The sequence below is a fragment of the Hypomesus nipponensis genome, chromosome 17, assembly GCF_054491055.1.
Source record: "Hypomesus nipponensis isolate SF chromosome 17, ASM5449105v1, whole genome shotgun sequence".
In the NCBI taxonomy this organism is placed as follows: Eukaryota; Metazoa; Chordata; class Actinopteri; order Osmeriformes; family Osmeridae; genus Hypomesus; species Hypomesus nipponensis.
In genome coordinates, this window is record NC_140377.1 from 8,706,797 (window position 1) to 8,729,051 (window position 22,255).

Consider the following 22,255-nt stretch of genomic DNA (forward strand, 5'->3'; position numbering starts at 1 on the left):
CTACTGAAATAAAAGTTTGATATTATTGAAGACACTTGCCGATTAAACACTTTCATCTCAGTAGTCAAATGTTAAATAATATATTAAAACTGTAGATTACATTTTAAAGTGTAGGATGACTAAGGGTTCGAGGAAGAGTGAATTTGCAGGTACCCTACCAACTGGATGAGGGGAGATCAAGTTACGGATCTGTGCAGTAGGGACGGCTCTGTGGCAAAAAGCAATGGGATAATAGCTGGATAGGGAGGAGGATTTATCGGGCGCACAGTAGTGTTAGGCTAATGAATGCTTGCGATTTCCGTTATTGTTGGTCAGCTATTGGCATGTGCGCGCACACCTGGAAGAAAGTGTCCCTCATTTGGGGTTGAAGAAGTTGGCAACCCTACCCCTGACTGACAGGGGCCCCCCAAAATTGAAAAACTTATAGAAATGATCAACTTTTTTTCATGGGGTCCAACATTTCTGGCGGCGCCCCGGGAAAGGTAGAAGGTGCTTGTGGCTCAGAATAGCCAGAAAAGCATGCCAGCTGCATAATGTAAAATGCAGTAGGACATAATGGTACACTATATTTGACAGACTGACTGTTTATCAATCTGAAAAACGCTAAGAACGTAGGCCTACTTGCGAAAAGTCTTTTGCAAGACCGCGACTACGGAGAACAATTTGAGATGCGTTGTTCTTGCATTGACTTCTGGGAAATCAGATACGTTCTTGTTGACCAAGGAACATCCAAGTTTGACCCGACAAGCGACAACCCCCATTTTGGACCGATTCGCTGGACCTTCATGACCACTCCCATATCCAAATAAGGGCGTCTATAGCTCCCATGCGTTCCCAGATTTCGTTTTCACTTTAGTAGCCTAGCAGATCAGGTCAATATCAAATACATTTCCTGCTATTTCTGCTTTGACTAGATTGCGTGTATGATGGTTAACGGGATAGTAGGATTGTTCAGTTGGATAATTTTGGTAACAGGTAGGAATACGCTTATCTCGTGTTGGACTTGTAATTGAAAGTAGGCTTGCATTTAAAATCGACTCATACCGATCAAATATATAGACCTACAGTTTAAAAGAGGGTGGGGTTTTCTCAGACCCATTGACCACGAGTAACACAATGCAAACAGCCCGAATGATGTAATTCCTCATTTCCTCCAGGTTGTTTTGATAATTTTGGTTTATGGTTGGCCAATAGTCAGGAAAAGTACGCTCAAATTATGTATGTTCGAAAAACTAATGTATCCGTCCGTTACGCCGTTCATCTCGAGATATGCTACTTTGAAGCCAGGTGATTTTCCGTAGGTTAATGTTAGTGCAATGGGTGGTCCAATTGGCAAGCGAAAGTGTATGTTACGCTTCCTTAAAATTGCTTGTAAAATGTAATCCAAAGTAGTAGTATCTGTTGATTAAAAAGTGAGAGAACAGAACACTTAATACAGGAATTTTACCGAATGTCGTACAGACCACTTTTTTTCTTTTTTTCTCATGTATTTTCAACTTTGATCTACAGGTGGACTATCACAGACTCTCTCTCATCTGGAGATTAACCCTTCCAGATTGGTGGTGAGGTATGGAGACTCAGTTTCAGTCAACTGCAGCACATCGGTAGCAGACCCTGAAGGCATGGGCTGGGAAGCAACTCAGGGAGGCACAGGCTTGGTTGACAGCGTCACATTTATCATGTGGACAGTAGAGAGCTTGGAAGACTGGAATGGAAGTCCTAAGTGCTTCATCAATCTCAAGAATGGAGATCAGTTTATAGAGAAACTTGAGGTCACTCTATACCGTGAGTATTTTCTGGCAGGAACAACCGTCCCTTGTGTAACAGAAAGAGATTACAGGTGCCCTGACAACACACACAGTCTCTATCTGTAGTAAAGTAATCACTCTATTTTACATGTGACAAGGGGTTAGATTGCTGTAATACAACATGTGAAGCGCACCCAATATTACATGCCAAATTCTGGTCTAGTAATGAGGTCAACATTGACCCAAATGTTTCTTTGTGACTCAAATGTATTTACAGAACTTCCAGACGTTGTGTCCATCTCTCCTCTGAACCACGCTGGACCAATGGTGGAAGGGACAGAGTACCAGCTGCAGTGTGACGTCCTCAATGTTGCTCCTGTCCGGAACCTCTCTGTGACCTGGTACAAAGGAAATGAAACCATACAGACAGACTCTTATAGTGACCAGAGTAAGACACCGGTGAATGAGTCATCTATCCTCACCATCACCCCAAGTAGAGAAGATGATGGAGCACTTTACAGATGTGAGGCTCAACTCAACCTGGGACCAGAGGGACCACATCCTTCTCCTGTTAATACATCAGAACATCATCATATGTTAGTGCACTGTGAGTATTTCATAATACTGATGGTTCAGTTAATGTTGACAATGGCTTCTTCTATTTTAACTTTTGTCGTCATCTGAGTAAAACAAAATATTCACACTTTTGCCCCCCTAGACCCACCAGTCTTCCTCAGTTCCAGCCCCGAGACCTTTGAACTTAAAAGCGGGGAAGAAGTCACTTTTAACTGCACTGCCACAGGAAAGCCTGCCCCTGTGTACAGCTGGCAGACCTCACAACCCCAGGAAAATGTGGGGGATCAACCTCTTTTTACCTCATCCTCACTACTCCCAGGAACCTACAATTGCACAGCCTCTAATTATATTGGCAAACAAACCAAGCTGTTCATCATCAAGCACAAAGGTAAGGAAGGCACATCATTTCATTCACTTTACAAGATAGCCTGCCTTAGTCCCCCTCCTCCTCAGGAGTATTACTAGCAGTACTGTTCTAATCACACGTGGCTCCTGTTTTTGTTTGTTTTGTCAGGTAGTAGCTCTGGGACCACTGCTGGAATTGTGATGGCTTTGCTGGCTCTTGTTGCGCTAGTGTCTGTGTGCATGGTGTATCAAAAACAGAGAAGCACTCTGGTTACTGGCACTGGTATTGCAGGGCCACAACCTTATCCAAGGCTTAGGCAGACTGGTACATAGCCCTCATTAACCACATCCCTTTTCCTTACAGGAGATCGGACAACATTCTGGGCTATTCTTTTATCATTCTTGGGCCTGGTGCTTGTGATCATCGGTATATATGCAATCTACAAATACAAAGCGGGCCCAGATTCTGTCATATGAACAGCTCTCTGTCTGGAGAGTTGAGGAATGCCAAATCAAAGATTAGGAATCAAAATAATGCAAGTATGTTTTTATATGATGCTAGCTTTAACCATGCAAATCTTTGAAATTGAAAAGTTATTGTTAAAGGTACGGCTGGTATTGTTGTTGAGAAACTTGAGCCATTTGTGTGCTGACAAAAAAAGTTAACATCCTGATAGCAACCTATAAAACTCAAAAGTTTTGAGAGTACATTGAAATAAATCTGTGGGCATCGCAGGACTTAAAAATAATAAACACGCCCACTCATTTAGTTTGGACCAAACTTCATGATTGAAGGGTTTTGGACCAAATGCAATGATGGGACCTACCTCCCAGCAGTATCAGGCAGCATGTTCATGTGTTTTGGGGGAGTGGCTTTGAAGGCAGGGGGTGGGACATTTTAGTGGTTTGAATTATCTCAAATTCAAGCCAAAGTTGCTAAATTTGCAAAGCATACCAATCCTACCTTTTAAATCTGTGTTCTTTGAGCCAGATAAGTGAGTTGACAGTTCAATTGCTTTTTCCCTGGAAATGTTTTTAGTGTTCAATTTCTCTAATCTCAAACCAACTCATCTCAAACACTGAGGGTGCTTTTCCACTGCATAGTAAAGGCATGTCAGGACCTTAGTACTTGCCTTTTTGGGTTTTCCATCAGGCAGATCTAGTAATTTTTTTTTGTATATATTTTCTGGACCACCTCCCATAGAGGATCCAAGCGGGCTCAGGCAATACCGAACAGTGATGTGAAAATATTGCTGACTGCTGGTTGGTCATAGAAATTGCAACACGGGACATTCTGCACAAATCTGCAGTCTAAAAAAGGCTAAGCTACTATTGCTGCATTTTTTTTAAATGCCATAGTCAATTGAGGAGGTGTAGGTATTGCTTTGTTTGGTTGCCAACAAAAATGATCCAGTGAGATCCAGCACATTTAAGACACCTTCACAGCAGTTTCATGATGCATTGCTATGACAACCACAGTCCCTGGTACCAAAAGCAAATCAAGTTGAGGCACTACCAAAACCGAAAAGTGGCTTAATATACATTTCACCCTGAAGCCTGCTAAATCCATAGATCTTTTAGAGGGCATAGGAATATTAATAATAAAATAGTGTGGTGCTATGCTGCCCACTCTTGAATGAAGATTTCAAACTTTAAGTCAATCTTCTTGCAAATGTTGGACTCTATGCTTGATTTTTAATGCTATCCACTATATGTGCTGGTGTTGGTAGGGTAGCTCTATGGGTGTGATAAAAAAAACAACATATAATTAAAATGTGTGAAAATGCTATATTGATGCTCATGGATTATTAGGGATGCATTATACTATACACTGTGTGCTTGTCTGTTGTTCTAACCCATGACATGCACTATCATTTAAAACTGTATTTTTAACGTAATTCTTTTTGTCAGTTGTCTCATGTAATTGTGGTTTTAATGCTTGTTTCATGTTCAAAGTTCCAAGTTCTTAAAAACAACTGGTGCAAATATAAATGTTTTTGTTTAAATAAATGTGTTTTTTTATGTACAGCATTTCTGTTAAATTTCAGTCAACTATCATGCCAGTCATGTATGTTTAGAGGGAGAATGCTAATTAAGTAAATAAGTATGTTTGTGTGCCATGTTCTGCTGTCTTTTGTAGGCCTTGTTGGAGCTTTCTCTCATTGTCTATCCAGCTTACATCACCCGAGCCCCAACACTGCCATACTAATCAGTACAGAACAAAGTGAATGTAAAGTAAACCATGAAAGTCCATTTGTTTTCCTGTCTATGGTGGCCCCTACAATGACCTCCTTTTTCTTGAATTTGTTGTCTGTGTTCATTTCCCGAATGGGAGACTTTTGGGTGGGAGACTTTTTTTTTGGGGGGGGGGGTTATCATAAAAACTGTATGGGCCTACTGTGTTGCTATAACAACCTGGCAGTAAAAAATATTCAGGGCAGCTTGCCAGCACAGTGCTGAAAAATGTCTAAGAGACAAGTCACAGAAAAAGATGGTGGAGTGCATTGACACTGTACAACAGGAATCTACAGCTGTGTTTCCTATGTACTGGAATGAGCATAACAGTACCAAGTCATGTTTTGCTGTGGCTGCTATAGGCTTACATTCTTTTAACAGTATGAGGCCTGCAGACTTGATGCCGGACAAACGTAACCTAGCTTTTACAAAAACAAAAGCCCGCAAGCAAAAAAAGTTTAACGAGTTCTCATTGCAACAGCATTCCACAATAGATCATTGTGAACAGAATAATCTGATTAATTAATGTGAAAATTAGGGCCATGTGACATCCCTAGTAAATTAAATGCCCCTTAGTCTTGCAAAAAAAACTGTCGGTTCAATTGTTATGAGGTCAATTAAATATGAATTGAGTTGTTCAAATAACTTTACTGACTTGATTGTGTAAAGGTGGCAGTTGGTTACCTTCAGAGTGGCATATGAATACTGTCAATATCCAGCCCCCTCCTGTTAACTCCCCCTCGGGGCCCTTAAGCCGAAAGAAGGAATGAGGATTCAATCGGTGAGGGAGGGCTTTTGTTGGACCACTTTAGGGTTGCCTAGCAGGACACAAGGAATTCCACTGGCTTTTCAACTTGGACCATTGTGGACCTAAAAAATAAAGTCTAACGATGGAAAACAACTTTCTGAAATGGATCCTAACATTTTGCATGTTCTATGCGGGTAAGATTTTCTAATTGTACTACCGATTGGCTAGTGAAATTACGTAATAGTTTGTTCCTCGATCACAAACGCTAAAACATTTGTCAGAAATGTCAAAGCTAAGGTTAGCGTAATTATAAGCCTGCATTACTTAATAATACCTTACGCTACCTAATATTTCATTTTCATTCTGTGTGACTAGCACTACCAGCACCATGCTGACTAGCGATTCCAATAGGCTAGTGATGTCCAGACGAAACACCTACACCTGTTGCGTAATTTGAAAGTTATCCATCATTTGTTTATAGTTTGTAAATACAACACAACTCATCGAAGGAATCAGGGTTTGATATGTTGGCCTACAAGGAGTATATTGATCATAATACTTCTGTCCATGTCCCAGTGTCTGGTGAGGGGTGCTCTCTGGAGATAAAGCCATCCAGGGTGGTGGTTAGGTTTGGAGAGCCTGTATCAGTAACCTGTGAAGCCTCTCGCCCAGTACGTGTTCTGGGCTGGGAGTCAGCCATCGGTGCAGCACATACCCAGCGAGACCTTGCTGTCCATTGGCGGGTAGACAGTCTGATTGATTGGATTGAAGAGCCCATTTGCTATGGAGTCTTCTTCACTGCTCCCAGACAGTGTGAGGAAAAGCTCAACCTCATTCTCTACAGTGAGTCAACAATGCCTTAACAAATGTTGGTATGTAGTTGGGACTGTGATTTCCAAAAGTAGCAAATGTATTCAATGCTGCGCACAGGCATGCGTATAAACACAGTATCTATCTTCCTCAGAGACCCCAGACAGTGTCTCCATCAGCTCTGTGAACCACACTGGGCCAATGTTAGAGGGGAAAGAGTACCAGCTGCTCTGCGAAGTCCAGAACATTGCTCCTGTTCAGTACCTCACCCTACGGTGGTACAGAGGGCAGACTGAAGTTTATACCCACTCATTTTCGGACCTCACTCCTACGTCACCTGTTCAAGTATCATCTATTCTCTTGGTTACACCCAGTGTAATTGATGATGGAACTCAGTACAGGTGTGTGGCAGAACTGGACCTGGGACCAGAGGGGCCAAAAACTCCCCCAACTGTGACATCAGAACCTCTCAACTTTTCTGTGCTTTGTGAGTCTGTTGGTGACATTTTATATTTTGTTGTAGTCACCATTCAGATTTCCCTCATAGATAGCGTTTCATGTGCTCCCATACTTTTTCCGTAGACACGCCAGCCTTCATCAGTCCCAAGCCTGAGACCTTTGTCCTTGGGGAGGGCAATGAAGTCACTTTTAACTGCACTGCCACAGGAAACCCTGCCCCTGTGTACAACTGGCAGACCTCACAACCCCAGGAAAATATTGGGGATCAACCTCTTTTTACCTCCTCCTCAGTGCTCCCAGGGACCTACACTTGCACTGCCTCTAATAAACTGGGCAAGAGGAGTAAGCAGTTCATCGTGACGACAAAGTCTAACGGTAGGACAGCGCAGTAAAGTGCAACAGGATTTTAATTCTGAACACATTTAGCAGATTTGTTAAAGCCTTGGTCTTGTTTTGATCTGCTTAGGTATTTAATGCAAGTGATCTCTGAAGGGTGCAAAAACACAGATTGACAGCATCATCAATGTAAGTTAGGTTGGGTAGGTCCATGGAACTTTGCCTGAATAACTTTAGGGATTTGAGTGTAAACAGATTTAATTTTTCCTGCTTACTGTCCCCTCACAGCTGTGAAAACGTTCATCTGCCAGACCATCTCATGGAGACAGAGATCAACTTCACATTTAAAGGGCTCATTCAATAGTTTGTCGTAATGTATGATAGTTGAATATTGCTGTTATTACAATGTTATATGTAGTGTGTGGTCCCTCTCACCTCAGTGTTCGACTCAAGTAGTCAAAGTAGTCAAGTAGTAAACTTCTCAAATCATATCATAACCTATTTTGCTTACTGAATAATACTAATAAAATGGCGGCTATAAACATTGTTATACTGTAATGACCAATTCAACTCTTGATTTGAACAGAAATGTCCCTGTTGCTATCTGGTAAATATGGCACGTCGAGACTGTAAGGAGACGGGTTTTACTTTCCTTTGCAATCTTTTATTCTGACCAATGTTTACTGCGAGTGATGCACCTTTAAATTGAATGCGATAGACAAATCAAATTAAAAGAAGAAACGTCGAGTAGTACGTACACCGTGATTTTACGTAGTGACGTAAATGGGAAAACTTGAAACGTTTCCTGTGTTGTGGTTTGCGTTAGAGCTAAATGGTTAGCTGACCACCAGTTAACTGCTCACTTTTGTCCATGAGAAGCAAAGGACCGTAACCTATTCATTTCGGCTTGCAGACAATATTACTGTCGATAGGTCGATACCATTTAGAATCTTAATCTGTAACTATCTGTAAAGTGTGACTTTTAGACTGGTGAAAAGGAGCTAGGTATTTTAGCCACCATGTCGAGAATTGACTACAGCGCATGGGACCACATTGAGGTCTCCGATGATGAAGATGATACTCATCCCAACATCGATACGCCCAGCCTTTTCAGATGGCGACATCAGGTAACGTTAGGTAGTAATATTGACTAGAGAGATCACTGTAAAGTTAAAAAATCAGACCTCCTCCAGATCATAGTGAGCTAGCTAGCTATAAATGAGATTACGGTGCTTAGATTAGCTCGTTACTAGCGTTCTAGAACCATCTAGCTAGCCGACTAGCCAGCTAACTACTTTATCGATTGTACTATTAACTTGCTTATGATATGTTGTCAGTAATTAATAAGGCTTGCTAAAAAATAAATAAATCAAGCACTAGCTACATAATTATACATTTGGCTATAGCTTCAAATTATAAGGCTACGCTATCAAATTATAAGGCTATATTCATGTGAGATGTTATTTCTTCCTTTTGCTACAGGCGCGTGTTGAAAGAATGGATCAGTTTCAGGCCAAAGGTGAGGAGATGCAGAAAGGTCTGACTGAGTGCAAACGCAAGCTGGCAGAAGTACAGAAGAAGTTGAGGGATATGTCCATCTCGGCTACAGATGATGCCAAAGCTGATCTGAGCAAGGCACAGGCAGAAGAGAAAAAGCTGAAGAAGGAAGAGAGGGACTGGGAAAAGAAAATGGAGGAGTATCGGCAAGAAGAGAAGAAAATGCCATGGAACGTGGACACACTTAGCAAGGAGGGCTTTAGCAAGGCAAGGCTTGTTTCTGATTCCTGATTCCATTCTGTACAATTCTGGTGATCATTTATCATTTGTGATACCCTTTTCCCCCACAATTTCACTGTCTGTTGCTCACTCCCTGTGTGTACCCTCAGAGCATCGTCAATTCTAAACCTGACGTATCAGAGGAGACAGAGGAGCAGAAAGAGCAGAAGCACAAGACATTTGTGGAGAAGTATGAAAAAGAGATCAAACACTTTGGTGAGAATCACTACCCCATGTCCCTGTTTTTATTTTGTTATTTTTGGGGTGTTGGATTAGCCTGGCTGCCAGCCCAACTTCTCCCAGCCCACAAAAAAAAATTGTCGGGAAGTTGGGTCTGGAGGGTCTCGTATTGGGAACAACTACATAAAACCAGGATCTGGGCGGACCAATGAAATTGCCAGGAAGGGCTTTATACGATGATGGACAGGTGATCAACAGTAACTTAATCAACAACTTCACGAAAGAGCCCTTGGGTTGAATTCGTTTTCAACAAACAACATATTAAGTTACTCTGGTTGTAGGTCTATCCAATTGAGCGTAGAGGCATATGTTTTACGAGTTCGGTTGAAACACGCCCCGTAGTCACAGCCCAACGGAGAGTTTTCAGACTCATTCTGACTAGAATTATGAGTATGACAACGACAGGCTAGTGTTGGATGGGTGTCAATGTTTTCTTTTCTTTCCCAGGTATGTTGCGACGCTGGGATGACAGCCAGAAGTACCTATCAGACAACTCTCACTTGGTGTGTGAGGAAACTGCAAACTACCTGGTCATCAGGTGCATTGACCTGGAGGTTGAAGAGGTAAGGACTACACTGTACAATGCTCCTTAGTGATGGAATTAAATCCACAATCAAACTATTTGTGTGTGTTTATTTGGCCTGAGTGTGTTTCATTAGGCAAGGTTCTCTGTTGTCTATTTTCTACTTGCAGAAACATGCCTTGATGGAGCAAGTGGCCCACCAGACCATAGTCATGCAGTTTATCCTGGAACTTGCAAAAAGTCTTAAGGTGGACCCCCGTGGTTGCTTCCGCCAATTCTTTGCCAAAATAAAGGTGTGTGTCAGCAAAGTTCTCTGTATGCATTCTCAATTATATCTGACTGAAGTGCATATGAGATGTTTTTGTAGACTTTCAAAAGTATAACCAAATTGCAATGTTTCAGACCGCAGACCAACAGTATCAGGATGCTTTCAATGATGAGTTGGAATCATTTAAGGAGCGGGTTCGTACCAGAGCAAAAATTCGCATTGAGAAGGCTTTGAAGGAGTATGAGGAGGAGGAGAGGCAGAAACGCCTTGGGCCTGGAGGAATAGACCCTGTAGAGGTGTATGAGTCCCTGCCCGAGGTAAGTGCACCGCTGCCCTTAGGTTTACCACAGCCATTCTGCCCCATTCATTCACACCGCATTCGGTTCCGAGCAAAGGGTAGATATAAGAGACTCCACTCTACTTGCAGGAGATGAAGAAATGCTTTGATGACAAGGACATTCAGATGTTGCAGACTGTTATCAGCAAAATGGACCCAACGGTAAGATACAAAGGGAAGGATGAATGCAGTATTTATAATCCTGACTCCATTTTTAGAATAGCCAATTAAAGGCATATAAAACATACCTATACCATTTTTAAAAGAATAGAAGCATTCAAAGATGGTGGTCATTCTTACCAAACAACATTCAAAGTGGTATTCATGATGTGATTCCCAACGTAAAGGAGGCAAAGGCCCACATGAAGAGATGCATAGACTCCGGGCTCTGGGTCCCCAACTCGAGGACAGATGATGGAGATGACAAGGAAGAAGAGGGTACTTATGAGGAATTGAAGCAAGATGTTGAAGAAAACAAGACTGAATGACCAACTGTGACTTAATGATAATGTTCCATTGAATATTTTCAATACAACATCGTATGTACTCACCCAAACTATTGCTGACGCTACACCCAATGTTTCTCATTTGTGGTTCAAGCTTTGAAACGATGCAACTTTTTCCTGTTTACCCTCTTCAAGCTACATGATTAAAAATAGTTCTACAATATTGCAGTCATACATCATTTGATTTCTGTCTTTGCTTTATTCTTGTTTGGGCTTGAGTAAAGACACATTTATATGCTTGTCTCAACACACTCAATTTTTATTTTATTTGTATAGCCCTTTTTACAATCAGTGTCGCAGAGGGCTTCATATACGCTTATAGAGTTGTACCTAAGCCTACCCAAAACCCCTATTCTGTGTGTGAGTCTATCATGTTTATGTTTTGGTTGTAGTTATCAGAGATAGGTAATGATTTCTACTGTTGTGACACCTTAACCCGGGTTATGCATGTGTAAAACTAGGAAATGTGTGAGCTACTTGTCCAGATATCACAATATCAAATAAACAGTATCCTGGAAACTGACTTGCTTCATAAATTCAATTCTGAGCTTTCTCATGAATGGGCTCAAGCTTGTCTATCAGTGGTAATCTGCCTTTTATTGGACCACTAGGTGTCACCTTTCACCATTTTGATAAGTTTACTTAATTTATATTTGTAAGTACGTGTATTTTGTTTAATAAGACTTGAAAGTTGCATAGGAAGTCATGCACATATATTGTGGATTTTCATTGCAGTTCGCACTTGTCCTTTAAATAGCCTACCAACCATATGGTTCAAGGGGAGTGGCCCCAGCTTAAGAAACAGTTTTCCTCATACAGTAGGCTACGCCACTGGAATGCGTAGGCGTGGTGGAAATACGCATCACCGTTTGTAAGACAGAGGATATCGTTTCTTGTCACAGCTTTGTTTGACATTTTATATCCGAATTTAAACATCTAAATGGTAAGACACTTACGAATACACATTTGAAAGAAAAACGCTATCTTTGGTAGGTTTTAATCAGAAACGAGAGCTAAACTCATAGGAAATACAGGACTTATTATATTTAATGTCAGTAATAATCCTAAACTCGTAATTTAGTAAACTTGTTAACTGAACCAAACTGATCCGCCGAACGTTGAAATATTGTTTACAATCACTTGTTCTACAGTTGGTTCTGTGTGTTTACCTACAAGCTTAATACCCGGAAGGCCTTGTTTGAATAATATGTATCGGGAAGCATGTGCATAGCACAACTGTATATAAAGAAGGCATAGCCTGACGGGGAAGACAATAATTGAGTGTTTTTCAGGTGTTGTCGAAAGTATCATTCCTTTCATTAATTGAATACAAACAAATGAAATGGTCTACATCAGAATGTTTGTGTGTTGCCATCAGTAAGGAAAATACACAAAGCGAACTTCCTTCTTTACTTGAAAATTCCACCTTCCACCTGTAGGAAGTACTAATGCTTCCAGTTTTGTTTTCTTGTGCTGTCATAGTGATAAATTGCATATAATGTATCGGCGTGGGCGCTTCAAGAGTATGAAGGCAGCGGACTCCACTGGCCATTGTGAGCCGCCTCAGAGTCGCGGTATCCATGTCTACCTCTTCTGGACCAAGGAAGGCGCGCGTTATCTGTCCCACACAGACTGCAAGGTCACAGCTGAGGATCTGTGCATCTCTGCAGCCCAGGCTGTTGGTGAGAATTGTTGTTTTGTGCTGTATGTAAAAATGTAACCAGGGTTCGAATACGGGGGGGGTTCCCCCCGAAAGAGGAAAAACAACAGGTTGGGGGTATCCATACATTTATATATCGTTCTTACCTGTAATGGTAAATATTACTTTTCCCCCTGGAGAAGAAGTTGACCCCCCCCCCACCACCACTCTGAATGTAACCAAAGATGATCTTGGCTGCTTGAAAAATCTTAATTCATTTGTTATATTCTCCAATGGGTGTTGCTGGTAATTTATTTTATGAGCCTCTTTCACAGCTGTGTAACCTTAAACCAAACTGTCCTCCTGTCCAATAGGGATCACTCCATTGTGTCATGCTCTGTTTGCCCTGTATGATCCTACATCCCTCTGCTGGTTTAGCCCAAACCACATCTTTAACCCAGAGGAAACCTCAAGCCTCGTGCTTCACTACCGTATGAGGTTAGTGTCTGTAAGGGTCCAAACTATATTAAGAATCTATACAATAATTTAGCCCATGGTGCCCATAACGATACTTGAAAGGACATTTTCTTCCGTAGATTTTATTTTAGGAACTGGCATGGGCTTAGTGAGCAGGAACCTGCGGTGCAGCGCTTTGCCCCACGGTCAGGTGAACAGGGCTGCACATCTCTGCTTGAAATGACCTCCTTGGAATATCTGTTCGCTCAGGTGTGTTCATTTGATTTCATACAAAGTGTTGTGTTGTGTCAGTCTCAAGACTACAAACCCGAGGCGGAGTGACTTGAGAAACCTTTCTGGAGAGAGATTGGGAGACTCAGGATGTTGGGTTGTTGGTATTGTCATTCTCATGACGAGCTGGTTCTGGATCTCCAAGGGTTGAGTTGTGGTTTTTGTGTGGTTCGCATTAGTTGCAACCCTATGACGTATACCCACTTAACTACAATTCTTACTTGTTGCACAGACTTACGATCTGCCATATGTTTTATCTGCTGCAGGCAAAGTATGATTTTGTGAATGATGTAGCTTCAATGGAGGAAGCCCAGGGAGAGGAGGAACTGAGTCGTTTTAAGAATGAGAGTTTGGGGATGGCTGTGCTTCAACTCTCTCATCAGGCTCTGCAAACAGACTCAACCTTACAAGAGGTGACCAAGTCTATCAGGTAATGACTGACTTGTGTGTGGAAATATCAGTGTGGCTTGAAGCAGGTCCTTTTACTGGTGGCAAGCTTTACATTATTGAGTACAATTCATTGGAAATATAGTAGCCTTCATTTGAATTCATTTTCAACAGCTTCCTGCAGTGCATTCCAAGATCCTTCTCCAGACATATTGCCAAGGACAACTTCCTGACCAAGATCCGTATACACCATGTGTTCTCTGACTTTGTGAGAACCTTCCAGAAGCACACTGTTGGCATTGGCCGGCTAGGCTCTCAGGAGGTCATGTATAAGTACATCTCCACACTGGAGTATCTGGCACCTCACTTTGGCACAGAGACCTTTGCTGTGTCCCACCTGGAGCTGCGTGAGGACAATGATGGGAGTGGGGCCTACCTCAACTCCACCCACGCGCAAGGTGCCACTGCAGTCAGCTTTCGTGCTGAGGTCACGCATGAGATCATGGTGTCTGGCTGTAAGGGAATTCAGTGGAGGAAGGCTTCAGTGCAAAAGGTTTGTGTCTGTGTGAGAGTGAGAATGTGTCTTGAGACTGTCTTGGCTTTTTGTGTAAAAAAAAGAAGCGTGTTCTACCTCGTGTTTCTCTAATAGGCAAAGGCCAACAGTTACCTTGGGAATGACTACTTGGAGAACAGAAAAAAAATGAAGCCGCAGCCATGCCAACAGGATGTCAACTCTCTCGATAAATGGACCTTTTTCTGTGATTTCCCTGAAATCTCCCATGTTGCCATCACTGGAGACTGCATCTGCATCAGCAAACAAGACAACCACTCCATGGTCAGAGCACCTACTATGTTGTTTGTCAAGTACCTTGCAATCCACTCCCTGTACTCTCCGTCACTTTAGTCTTAGACTGACTGTATTCCTATTGCCATGCTGTGTGTCTGTGCACGTGTGTGTGAGATAGCAGTGACATCCTGTACGTTTTGTGAATGGAAGAGATCTGCCTGTAAGTGGGAGGCGTGTCCGTTCCAATGGTAGAATACGTGTTTGTATATGAGTATGCAGGAGGTGCAGATGAAGTCTAGCCTGGAGGCTCGCTCCTTCGTCTCCCTCCTGGATGGGTACTTCCGCCTGACGGCAGACGCCCACCACTACCTATGTCATGAGGTGGCTCCACCCAGAGTGGTGCTGAACGCCACGAATGGCATCCATGGACCTATGCAGTGAGTCTTACTCTCTGTCTTTCTTTTCCTCGGTTCATATTGTCCGTTTTTCCACTCACTCACTGTGCTTTTTCAGTGATGACTTTGTGCTGATGAGGCTAAAGAAGGAGGCAGTGGAAGAGGGACCCTTCCTGGTGCGCTGGAGTGTTATTGACTATCATTGCATTATACTGGTTGTTCTCAACAGGAGTCAGGTAAGTTTAGAGTGCACTCGTACTGTCAGGACTGTGATTTAAGTGTGGGGAAAACTCACGTGATTTCGATGAGACTGTATTTGTGTCTTTTTTTTCCTGGCATCACACAGAATGGTGAAGGTTCCATCCACAAACAGTTCCGGATTCACCAGAAAGGCAGTGTGTTTTCTCTGGAGGGCTGGGACAGGGAGTTCTCCTGTGTGAAGGAGCTTACAGACAGCTTGAAGACATACGTACTGAAGTCAGGCACAGACAATTTCTCGGTCAAGAAAAGCTGTCCACCCCGGCCTGGAGGTTGGCTTTATGTGTAGCTGAAATGGTTGTGTGGTTTGTGTGAAAGTTGTTCCTCTTCATGTCAGTGTTCTGCTGTTTTCTGGCTTGCCTCTGTTGAAATAAAGGTGTGTGTGTGTTGTAGACTTGTCCAATCTGTTAGTGAAGAGGCCAGGGGCAGATTTCTCAGTCCAGCCAGACTCTGTGACCCTCGACCTGACCCAGCTGCGCTTTTATCCAATCAAAGACAAGGAGATCATACGGGTGACAGAACCACTTTTACACCTTTCTCACCACCCTCATCTGAGCATCTGTTTCACTACAAATATCCCTCTGACCATATTCTACCTTAGGGGTCATTGCTCTTAATGTTGAGTTTGGGTCTGTAACGTTTGTCTGTAATGTTTTGGCCGTGAACAGGAGCACCATTTGGGAAGGGGTACAAGAACCAATATCTATTCTGGACGTCTGCTGGTCTGGGGTGGAGGGGAGGATGAAGAGGAGGATGAGTGGAACAACAACAACATCAACAATGATCGCAAAGGGATCAGTGTGGTTCTCAAGATCCTGGATCAAAGCCACAAAGACAAAGCATTGGTGAGTTCCCATGATCCTAGACATACCCAAACACTTGTCGGATTTGTTGTTCTCTGCCACTGTCTCTAGCTTGCTAGCTTTTTTGAGTGTTCAGATCTTGAGAGGTACAAATGAAGTGTATAGTAATGTGAAGCTGGTAAAATGTACACACATATTCTAAATGTTCCTGCAACCTTTCCTATTTGTCTTTACTAGGCATTCTTTGAGACAGCAAGCTTCATGAGTCAGGTGTCCCACAGTCATCTGGTCTTTGTACATGGGGTTTCTGTGAAAGGATCAGAGAGTAAGTGCAATGTCACTTTTGATCTCACTTCCCCATTCTATCCAACTTCTCTTCTAGCCTTCGCACTTCCCTTTCACATTGTCAGTTTATAGGTAAACTATGAGAAAAAGAACTGCTGGTTGATCTAAAACCTCCATATGTGACAGAATACATGTATCTTGTGTCATGTCAGTGATTGTTGATAATTGACCTCTTCACAGACATCATGGTGGAGGAATTTGTGGAGTTTGGGCCACTGGATGTGTTCCTACGTAGGGAGAAAGCACTGGTTACTCCTCAGTGGAAATTCACTGTTGCCAAACAGCTGGCCAGTGCCCTCAGCTACATTGTAAGTTGATCCCTGACCCCATCATGTGGCAACAGAGACCATCCCATTGCCACCAATGCTTTCGAAACCTATTCTTTGACTTGAATCAGAATGGGATTTATTCGCCATGAAAGTTTGCACAGACTAAGAATTTGCTTTGGCAGGAAGGTGCATACAATAAACATATAGGAACCAAACGTTTAAATATGTGGACTATCTATACCAAAGGTACAAAACTAGCAGTACTAAGTGGAATTAGAATAAAATAAAATATACAGACCTATTTGAACCCTCAGTTCTGTAGCTGTTGAGTTGCATGTGCTGTGTATCCTATGACGCACACCTATTCCCTTTGCAGGAGTCCAAACGCCTGGTTCATGGAAATGTCTGTGCCAAGAACATTTTGGTGGCTCGTCGTGGTCTTGAGGATGGCACCACTCCTTTTATCAAACTGAGTGATCCTGGCATTTCTGTCACTGCCCTTTCCCGAGAAGGTTGGTACTGCCAGTGACCTACCCTCATTTCTTCTTATCCTAGCACTGTACATGAATGTAATGATTAAATGTAATCGTTATTTGTTCATTTTACACATTAACACAGTTTCCTTGCTACACTGCCTTATTTATCTGTTAGAGAACATCAGGAAGTATCTCCATCTTACTTCCTGTTGCCTCATAATGTCACCATATAAGCACAAATTGAACAGTGTTAAAACGGTGTTAAAACGTGCCATAGGTTTTTCATGTTTTACATGTAACGGCTGGTTTGACTGTCTTCAATACAGAGCGCCTGGAGCGGATCCCATGGATTGCCCCAGAGTGTGTGCCGAACGGGGCCCCCCTTGGTAGCGCTGCAGACCAGTGGAGCTTTGGGGCCACACTGCTGGAGATCTGCAACAACGGTGACCTGCCCATGAGTCGCAGCACACTGTCGGAGGTAGGGCCTGGTCTGTCGCCTCCTCTTGGCTTGCACCCACTGTTCCTGGCCTCTCGTTTTCCATGTCACTCCTTTTAACCCCCCCCCCCTGATCTCTCACCTTGACAGAAAGAGCGTTTTTACGAAACGCAGAAGCGCCTCCCCGAGCCGACCTCTCAGGAGCTGGCCAGCTTCATCAGCATGTGTTTGACATACGTACCCGTGGAGAGGCCATCCTTCCGCATCGTGCTCCGTGAGCTCACGGAGTTACAGAACAAAAGTAGGTCCCCGCACCCTCGGACTCCTCCCTTCCTTTTTTCTATCTCTTCCAATGGATGGTTATGTCCGTTGTGTCCGTGAGTTGATGACCTTGTCTGTCCAGATCCGGACATATCCCCCAGTGAGTCTCTGCCAGATGCCGACCCCAGTGTTTTCCACAAACGCCACCTGAGAAAGATGCGGGACCTAGGAGAGGTCAGTACATGCCCCAACGTGTCCGTTTGCCCTAGTTATTGCCAGTGTACCACTCACTTGTGTGATATTCTGATATACCTTATCAGATCACAGAATTATTTCAATGTACACTGGAATCCAAGTCCAGAGGAACCCTTTCTGACTTATAGTCATACAAGAATAGTAAAAAAAACAACTTCAAAGTGATGTAAGCTCAATGTCTCCCCCTGGAGTCAATAGAGAGAGTAACTTTATTTCACACATCTCTCTTGACAAACACTTTGTATGTTTATGCTTTGTCTCCAGGGTCACTTTGGGAAGGTGATGCTGTATGTGTACGACCCGACCAATGACGGGACAGGAGAGTGGGTGGCAGTGAAGACCTTGAAGCATGAAGGAGGTGGACATCTCCATGAAAGCTGGATAAAGGAGATCAAGATCCTGAGGTCCCTCTACCACAAAAACATAGTCAAGTACAAGGGCTGTTGTTCGGAACTCGGTAAGAGCTGTCTAGATGTGGCCCTGCCTTTCATCCACCAGCAACCATCATGCAATGTGCTGTCAACACACAGATGTTTTGTTTTCATGTGAAAGAATAATGGGAGTGGCATTTATGGTGGGGTTCGGTGTGTAAAGGAATGTTTTGGCTCCCTGCAGGAGGGCAGGTATTGCAGCTGATCATGGAGTACCTCCCCCTTGGCAGTCTCAAAGAGTACCTTCCGAAACAGCGCCTGGGTGTGGCACACAGCCTTCTCTTCGCCCAGCAGATTTGCCAGGTAAGTTCTGCCCCATCAGACACTGTAGCGGTAGAAATTGGATACATATGTGCATGAAATAATTTGTCAATGGAAGATGATCCTAATGCCCCCCATCTTAACCTCTAACTTATATCTTCTTTCTCTCTCCTGAACATCCCTTTGTCCTCTCCCATAAAGGGGATGGATTACTTACACTCTAAGAGGTACATACACCGAGATTTGGCTGCACGGAATGTTCTGGTGGAGAATGAGGGTTTGGTGAAGATTGGGGACTTTGGCTTGACCAAGTACATCCCTGAGGGAGAGGTGTATTACCGTGTACGGGAGGATGGGGACAGTCCAGTGTTCTGGTGAGTTCTGTAGGACTTGGAACAGCCCAGAGTGGGAGCTGATCCCAGGCTCTGATACATGTGGGATTTGACATTTTTGTCTTCTTTTTTTGTTGTTGCAGGTATGCACTTGAGTGTCTCAAGGAGAGCAAGTTTTCCTTCTCCTCTGACATTTGGTCTTTTGGTGTGACGCTCTATGAGATACTGACCCGCTGTGATTATCATCAGAATCCCCCAACAGTATGACATTCTCAGCTTTTTCTCATTGACTGTCTTAATCTTTGATGTAGAGAGACAATCTACCTATGTAGGGTGTGCAAGTTATAAATGTATATTTTTATATACTTTCTGTAGAAGTTCTCAAAAATGATGGTAAATGAAAAGGAACCAATGACACCGATGGTGTTGATAAAACTTCTCGAGAGAAACAGGAGATTGCCCTCCCCACGTGACTGTCCTCATGAGGTAAAACGACCATTTTAAACTCCCAACTTTTCTGTTGGTCTCATGTACTTTATGCAGCAGCCCTAATGTGTCTCTTTCCTCAGGTTTACATGTTGATGGAGCGCTGTTGGGATGTTGACCCCTCTCGACGTCCAACTTTTCCATCTCTCATTGAGAGCATTGAAGCCATTCGGCGGACATATGAATTTCAGCCCAATGTTCGTTTGGCCCAAATAAGTCAGTAATGATTAAACCACTTGGGACTTCACCTCTCTCTATACCTCAGACATTTGCTATCTAAGACTTTAACCCTTGTGCTGCCTTCGGGTCACATGACCCAAAGGTTCATAACGAACCATCGTTGTGTTTACCCAATTGTACTCAATACAAAAGCAAATAAAAATAATTTTCTTTTCACCTTCGCAATGTGGGGGGTCTGAGACAGCCCAACGGTTAAAAGAAATGCTTCACTTTGTTTTTGTATGCAGTAAAGTTGTCGCAAACGACCGTGGGTCACAATGACTGATGGGTCAGAATGACCTGAAGATAACACAAGGGTTAAGTTATTCCTTGAACTTTTGTATTCTTCAGTGTCTTCTGTGGTCTTGGCTGTTTAATAGGTTTAAATTGATTTATGAAATTTCAATAAATTACTGATACAGCAATACTTGGATTAAACAAATATTTGTTTGGCTGTACTGCCAGAGATAATGAATATTGCCATTCAGGAATTCATAGACTAGGCCTACAATAAACAATACCACTTTTATTCAGTAAATTGCACTGTTGGCGTTTACAGTTTTAGCTTTATATATTTGCCATAGTCTGTATTTCCGTTATGATTGCTTGATCTTGTAATGTACAAAATAGTCATCTTAATAAACGTGAACACATTTTCCACAGCAAAATGTCAAGTTAACACTACACAACATTGCTTTATTTTAGTCCATAAATATTTGGACATTGACAGTTTTCATAATTGTTGCTCTGTACGCCACCACAATGGACTAAACTGCATATCGGTTAATTTATTTCAAGTCCAGCCTTTCTGGAGAGAAAGCAAGAGGTTAGCAAGGAGTAGGATGGTAGGACAAGCCAGAACTGAGGAGAAGGTCTCAGGAGATGGAGAATCCACAGAATAATGCTTCACTTTTCCCTTTATACACAAGGACAACCAATCAGACCAAATCTTGACTCTTACTTAACATATGACTAGCAATGCTAAGAAAGTTACACAATGGGGTGTGAGTGCCATTAAGGAGAGTCCGTCCAGAAACTCCAGACTTTAGCTTATGAGAGGTGGGGGCCAGTTGATACCCACCCTGACAGGCTTAAAGTAATTAGACAAATTAACAATCATAAATAAAATGTTTTGAATACTTTAGTCGACAATCCTTGGCAGTGCTTGAAGTCTGGAACACATGGACATCAAACGTTGAGTTTTCTCATTTGTGATGCTTTGCCAGGCCTTTACTACAGCTGTCTTCAGTTGTTTGTTCGCGGGACTTGCCCTGCCCTTAAGTCTTCAGCAAATGAAATGCATGCTTGATCGGATTGAGATCAGGGGATTGACCATTGCAGAATATTCCACTTCTTTGCCTTAACTCTGTTTGCATTATGTTTTGGGTCATTATCCATCTGTAAAGTGTAGCTTTGCTGAATTTGATTGAATCTGTGCAGACAATTTCCCTCTATACACTTTAGAATCCATCCGGCTGCTTCTGTCTTATCAATAAACACGAGTGTCCCAGTGCCATTGGAAGCCATGCAATCACACTGCGGCCGCCGTGTTTTACAGATGATGTGGTATGCTTCAGATCATGAGCCATTCCAAGCCTTCTCCATACTTTTTTCTTCCTATCCTTCTGGTACAGGGAGATCTTAGTTTCATCTGTACAAATAATGCTGTTCCAGAACTGGGTGGGTGTTTTTTTGGGGGGGCAAAGTCTAATCTGGCCCGTACTCTTGAGATTTATGAATGGTTTGCGCCTTGTGGTAAACCCCCTATTTGCACTTGTGGTCTTCTCTTTATGGTGGACTTGGATAATGATATGCCTACCTCCTGGAGAGTATTCTTCACTTGCCTGGATGTTGTGAAGGGTTTTTTCTTCACAATGGACAGGATCCAGCGATCATCTATCTCATCTATCTACTGTTGTCTTCCTTGGACGTCCAGGCCTTTTTGTGTTGCCAAGCTCACCAGTGCATTCTATTTTCTCAGAATGTACCAAACTGTTGATTTGGCCACTGATGTTCCTGGTATCTGTGATGGATTTTCTTGACGTGACTTTTCAACTATGCAGACTGAGTGACCCTGATGATGGCTAATACACTTGCATTGAAAGCTCCTTTGACCACATGTTGGTTCACAGCAACAGATTCCCAATGCAAATGCCACACCTGATATTCACTCCTGACCTTTTACTTGCTTAATTGATTAAGAAATAACAAAGAATAGCCCACACCTGTCCATGAAACAGCTTTTTTGTCAATTGTCCAATTACTTTTGGTCCCTTGAAAAAAAAAGGGAACTACATGTTATAGAACTGTTATTCCTGAACCCTCCCATCAATTTGGATGTGAATACCTTCAAATTGAAGCTGACAGACTGCACTTTATTCATTATTTAAATGTGACTTGAATATATTTTGGTTAACAGACAAATTTGTATCCGTGATTTTTAAGAAATCACGAATTATTTATTTGTCGACGTTTTCTATCTATGCAAAGTAATATTACGCGCATCATATGATATTAACTGTCAGGAACAAATAATATATATGCAGTGCAGTCATTTTTTG

At 42.6% G+C, this 22,255-nt stretch overlaps 4 protein-coding genes across 6 annotated transcripts; all 4 read left to right on the top strand.

The window, feature by feature from the left end:
• The first annotated feature begins 758 nt into the window (after positions 1-758).
• Positions 759-4,972, top strand: LOC146253367 (vascular cell adhesion protein 1-like). 3 transcript variants are annotated; one of them, XM_084677348.1, is made up of 5 exons: positions 759-975; positions 1,510-1,785; positions 2,026-2,355; positions 2,467-2,712; positions 2,839-3,015. In XM_084677348.1, the coding sequence occupies exons 1-5, from the start codon at positions 924-926 to the stop codon at positions 3,000-3,002; spliced, it is 1,068 nt and encodes a 355-aa protein (XP_084533474.1). In that variant the 5' UTR covers positions 759-923; the 3' UTR covers positions 3,003-3,015. The 3 variants fall into 3 exon arrangements, with proteins under 3 accessions (XP_084533474.1, XP_084533473.1, XP_084533472.1); XM_084677347.1 differs by lacking the exon at positions 2,839-3,015 and adding an exon at positions 3,034-4,972 and having other exon boundaries at positions 764-975; XM_084677346.1 differs by lacking the exons at positions 759-975; positions 2,839-3,015 and adding exons at positions 995-1,287; positions 3,034-4,972.
• A 124-nt stretch (positions 4,973-5,096) lies between these two features.
• LOC146253368 (vascular cell adhesion protein 1-like) lies at positions 5,097-7,905 on the top strand. The gene is made up of 6 exons (XM_084677349.1): positions 5,097-5,846; positions 6,229-6,495; positions 6,617-6,949; positions 7,045-7,296; positions 7,388-7,446; positions 7,546-7,905. Exons 1-5 carry the CDS (start codon positions 5,795-5,797, stop codon positions 7,393-7,395), a joined length of 912 nt encoding a protein of 303 aa, XP_084533475.1. The 5' UTR covers positions 5,097-5,794; the 3' UTR covers positions 7,396-7,446; positions 7,546-7,905.
• A 168-nt stretch (positions 7,906-8,073) lies between these two features.
• On the top strand, positions 8,074-11,430 carry cdc37 (cell division cycle 37 homolog (S. cerevisiae)). Its single transcript, XM_084677345.1, has 8 exons — positions 8,074-8,384; positions 8,740-9,021; positions 9,144-9,249; positions 9,721-9,836; positions 9,967-10,089; positions 10,199-10,381; positions 10,492-10,563; positions 10,749-11,430. Exons 1-8 carry the CDS (start codon positions 8,277-8,279, stop codon positions 10,887-10,889), a joined length of 1,131 nt encoding a protein of 376 aa, XP_084533471.1. The 5' UTR covers positions 8,074-8,276; the 3' UTR covers positions 10,890-11,430.
• Positions 11,431-11,716: 286 nt separating this feature from the next.
• Positions 11,717-20,362, top strand: tyk2 (tyrosine kinase 2). Its single transcript, XM_084676611.1, has 24 exons — positions 11,717-11,850; positions 12,390-12,589; positions 12,921-13,044; positions 13,143-13,272; positions 13,560-13,723; positions 13,855-14,233; positions 14,330-14,515; positions 14,747-14,904; positions 14,981-15,098; positions 15,209-15,392; positions 15,514-15,632; positions 15,789-15,965; positions 16,161-16,248; positions 16,449-16,576; positions 16,914-17,049; positions 17,340-17,491; positions 17,600-17,750; positions 17,853-17,944; positions 18,230-18,422; positions 18,581-18,699; positions 18,859-19,031; positions 19,133-19,250; positions 19,365-19,475; positions 19,559-20,362. The coding sequence occupies exons 2-24, from the start codon at positions 12,406-12,408 to the stop codon at positions 19,697-19,699; spliced, it is 3,525 nt and encodes a 1,174-aa protein (XP_084532737.1). The 5' UTR covers positions 11,717-11,850; positions 12,390-12,405; the 3' UTR covers positions 19,700-20,362.
• Positions 20,363-22,255: the final 1,893 nt, after the last annotated feature.

Coding starts and splice junctions, on each gene's coding strand:
- cdc37 (XM_084677345.1), top strand. CDS start 8,277: ATGTCGAGAATTGACTACAGCGCATGGGACCACATTGAGGTCTCCGAT. Junction 8,385..8,739: donor TTTTCAGATGGCGACATCAG/GTAACGTTAGGT, acceptor CTTTTGCTACAG/GCGCGTGTTGAAAGAATGGA. Junction 9,837..9,966: donor TTGACCTGGAGGTTGAAGAG/GTAAGGACTACA, acceptor TTCTACTTGCAG/AAACATGCCTTGATGGAGCA.
- LOC146253367 (XM_084677348.1), top strand. CDS start 924: ATGATGGTTAACGGGATAGTAGGATTGTTCAGTTGGATAATTTTGGTA. Junction 1,786..2,025: donor ACTTGAGGTCACTCTATACC/GTGAGTATTTTC, acceptor ATGTATTTACAG/AACTTCCAGACGTTGTGTCC. Junction 2,713..2,838: donor GTTCATCATCAAGCACAAAG/GTAAGGAAGGCA, acceptor TTGTTTTGTCAG/GTAGTAGCTCTGGGACCACT.
- LOC146253368 (XM_084677349.1), top strand. CDS start 5,795: ATGGAAAACAACTTTCTGAAATGGATCCTAACATTTTGCATGTTCTAT. Junction 5,847..6,228: donor ATTTTGCATGTTCTATGCGG/GTAAGATTTTCT, acceptor TCCATGTCCCAG/TGTCTGGTGAGGGGTGCTCT. Junction 6,496..6,616: donor GCTCAACCTCATTCTCTACA/GTGAGTCAACAA, acceptor TATCTTCCTCAG/AGACCCCAGACAGTGTCTCC.
- tyk2 (XM_084676611.1), top strand. CDS start 12,406: ATGTATCGGCGTGGGCGCTTCAAGAGTATGAAGGCAGCGGACTCCACT. Junction 17,751..17,852: donor CACGGAGTTACAGAACAAAA/GTAGGTCCCCGC, acceptor TTGTCTGTCCAG/ATCCGGACATATCCCCCAGT. Junction 19,251..19,364: donor ATCATCAGAATCCCCCAACA/GTATGACATTCT, acceptor TACTTTCTGTAG/AAGTTCTCAAAAATGATGGT.